The sequence below is a fragment of the Rhagoletis zephyria genome, unplaced genomic scaffold (genome assembly GCF_001687245.7).
Source record: "Rhagoletis zephyria isolate East Lansing unplaced genomic scaffold, Rhagoletis_zephyria_1.1 Rzeph_scaffold_38024, whole genome shotgun sequence".
NCBI classification, from domain to species: domain Eukaryota; kingdom Metazoa; phylum Arthropoda; class Insecta; order Diptera; family Tephritidae; genus Rhagoletis; species Rhagoletis zephyria.
Window position 1 is genome coordinate 1 of NW_016195079.1, and position 3,073 is coordinate 3,073.

Sequence of the window (3,073 nt, forward strand, 5' to 3'; positions counted from 1 at the left end):
GAGGTCGATTTGGGAGATGAAGAAAGTGGTGATGAGGGTGATGAAGGTGAAGGTGATGGTGATTCTTCGAACAAAAGCGGAACTTCTGCNAGCCCATCAGGGAGGTCGATTTGGGAGATGAAGAAAGTGGTGATGAGGGTGATGAAGGTGGTGATGGTGATTCTTCGAACAAAAGCGGAACTTCTGTTGCGTCATCAGTCTCAGGTAGCAACTCATATTTGATTTGCTCTTTCATTTGTTGACTGGTATCAAAGCAGCGAAAGTAGTGTATTGTTGGGCAAAAAATTCGGAACTTGTTAAACTTTTTTTTCAGTGTTGAGTATTGATAGATTTCAAAGTAAAACTATTCATTTTTTGTGTGCTCAAAACATTCAAGTAGTGATCTACTCAATTACCAATTTCAATTAATTCAAATCATTTTTGGTTTGGTTCAAGGATAGTGATGACTTTTTTGGTTTGTTGATAGTCGATCAATGAAAAACAGCTTGCTTGTTACAGCAAACATGAACATTTACTTTTTACCTGCGTATAAAAAATCAGCGTTTTCCAGCATCAAACACGAACAGGCGAAAAATTCATAAACAGTTTACTTTATTGCCAATTACACTTTGTAGTTAGTTAGTCAGTTAGTCACTTTTGTCGTCAACTAAAGCTGAAAACGGCACAGTTTTTTATCCTTTTTTTAGCGAGATTTTTTGATATTTAATTTATCTCCAGGCCGACGGTTACGCTTTACAAAAAAAAATTTTGCAAGAAAAACTGTATTGCAATGACTTTTTTTGTTCTGGAGAAAAAAAAATTGTGACTAATGCTTTTATTTTATCAACACTTTAATTGACACTAAAGCTGATAACATTTTACAACAGAAAAAACTTTTTCAATTCTACCTAACTCCTCCTTACCACCCTGAGGTGCACCTCCTTCAGGGCATTAAAATCGAACTGATTGACGTGCTCTAGCTGGGCCTGCGTCTGCGGACAAACTTCAAAACGGAAATCTCTAACGATATGCAGCAGGGCAAGCTTTGCCTCGATGATGGCCATTTGTTGCGCGACGCACTTCCTCGGTCCTAGGCCGAAAGGAAGGTAGGCGTACTTGTGGAAGGTCGCATTATCTCCAATGAAACGCTCAGGATTGAACTCCTCCGGATTTTTCCACTGCTGCGGATCTCGGTGCAACGAGTAGGTGGGAATGTGAATGATGTCACCTGCTTTGACGTTGATCACCCTCGAGCGGTCCTCATTTGCTAGTTCAGCATCGGCCGTCGCCTTCCGCTCCAGAAAGATGACCGGCGAGTCGAGGCGAAGCGCCTCGTTGATCACTCCCTCGAGGAGTTCAAACTCCTTTGACTGCAGACGGTCGTAGGTGACCAGCGAGTAGAAGTCGTCCTTGAGCTCGGGAGATTCCGCCTGAAATTTGGCANTCCGCTCCAGAAAGATGACCGGCGAGTCGAGGCGAAGCGCCTCGTTGATCACCCCCTCGAGGAGTTCAAACTCTTTCGACTGCAACCGGTCGTAGGTGACCAGCGAGTAGAAGTCGTCCTTGAGCTCGGGAGATTCCGCCTGGAATTTGGCGAGGGAGGCGGTGACACTTTGATAAAGGCGTTCCTGGATCTCGGGGTGTTTGGCCAGTTGATAGGCTGATAGGCTCAGCGTGGCGGAGGTGGTGTCAAAGCCGGCGATGAAGAAGGTGGCGCACTGGGCGACGATCTCCTCGGTGGTCATGTCTAGAAAAAAGGTCAAAAGATAAAAAAATTGATAAGTTTGATAAGCTCAAAACTCAAAGCTAAAAAATGTTCTCTTACATTTCGTAGGTTTCTTTTTCCCATCAGCCGCCGCCAAATCTCCTTCCTCCATTCGCTTGTTTTCCGCTTCTGCCTCGAGAACAAACTCGATGAAACTGCTCGCCTTATCAAAGTGGCCGCCTGCCTTGGCGTACTCGGCCCGTTTCTGGGCCACTAGGCCAATGGCCAGCTCCTCAAAGAACTTGGTCTGGTTTTCCATGCTCTCCACCTTGATCCGCTTGGTCAGCGCGGGAACGGCCATGATGAGGACCATCTTGAGCATGTCGATTAGTGGAGGCTTATCCTGGAACAACTTTCGACCGTGGATTATGATCGGATTAGTGGGGTCGTTGAGGCTGTCCACTTTGAGGCCAAAGGCCGTTTGGATGATGGTGTCAATGGTGAAACAGTCGAAGAGAGCCTTCACGTTGTGGATTGAACTGAAAATGAGAAAGGTTGGTAAGTGTTTTTGATAATCTTGTGACTGATTTGTTCTAGCATTACCTCCTCTTGATCTCCGCGTCCATGTTGGTGATCATGGTGTGGACAGTGCCGTCCATGCAGGTTTTCATCTGGCGCAGCTTTCCCACGGAGAATGCTGAACAGAAGCAAGAATTGAATGATTTTTCAGTACTTTTTAAAACTTTGTTTAGGAGTTTATTTGTTTAGTTTACCTGGAGTGGCAATGCTTCGCAGCCGTTTCCACTTTTCATCCGGCACAAAGAAGAGACTGTTCTCCATGAAGCTGTTGAGGGCGGGAAAGTCCTGAAAAGGAGTTTAAAATGAGTTGAATTTTTTTTATATAATCTAGCTATCAAATGACTTACCCTTCGATTAGTGTAGTTGGTGAACTGGTTTGAAAGTACTTGCTGGACCAGCTCCGGATCGGCGACCATGATGGTGTACTTGCCCATCATTGAGAAGCCCCAGACGGGACCTTCCCTTTTAATGGTTTCGTCTTTTGTGACCTCCAGTTTTTCCTTGCTCATCACCGCCCGGATCATGTTGCCCATCTTGACGTGTTTCAGGTTGCGTCGGGCAAACTCCCGCTCTGCTACGGAGTCATTGTACCGCTGCCAGGCAAAAACGGCCACCACGATGGTNACGGCCACCACGATGGTGGTAATGGCAATGATGGTGAGGGTGAGTGGCTCCATGTTGATGATTAGGTAATGTCAGAAAGTGCTTAAAAAAATAAAATTTTTTCAAAAGTTGTCGTTGTGGGTGAATGCATTCTCAGCAGCATGTGAGCACCCTTGTTTATATACAACAAAAATGTGAGAAAAGTAT

The 3,073-nt window shown here is 45.2% G+C and overlaps 1 protein-coding gene across 1 annotated transcript; it reads right to left on the bottom strand.

Annotated features, from left to right (window-relative positions):
• Positions 1-902: 902 nt before the first annotated feature.
• On the bottom strand, positions 903-2,796 carry LOC108354661 (cytochrome P450 3A18-like; the record flags this gene model as incomplete). The annotated part of the gene is made up of 5 exons (XM_017605836.1): positions 2,611-2,796; positions 2,458-2,548; positions 2,288-2,381; positions 1,805-2,223; positions 903-1,726 (listed from the first exon to the last, which is right to left on the bottom strand). Coding segments are annotated over exons 1-5 (1,614 nt in total), but the record flags the coding sequence as incomplete, so codon positions are not given.
• Positions 2,797-3,073: the final 277 nt, after the last annotated feature.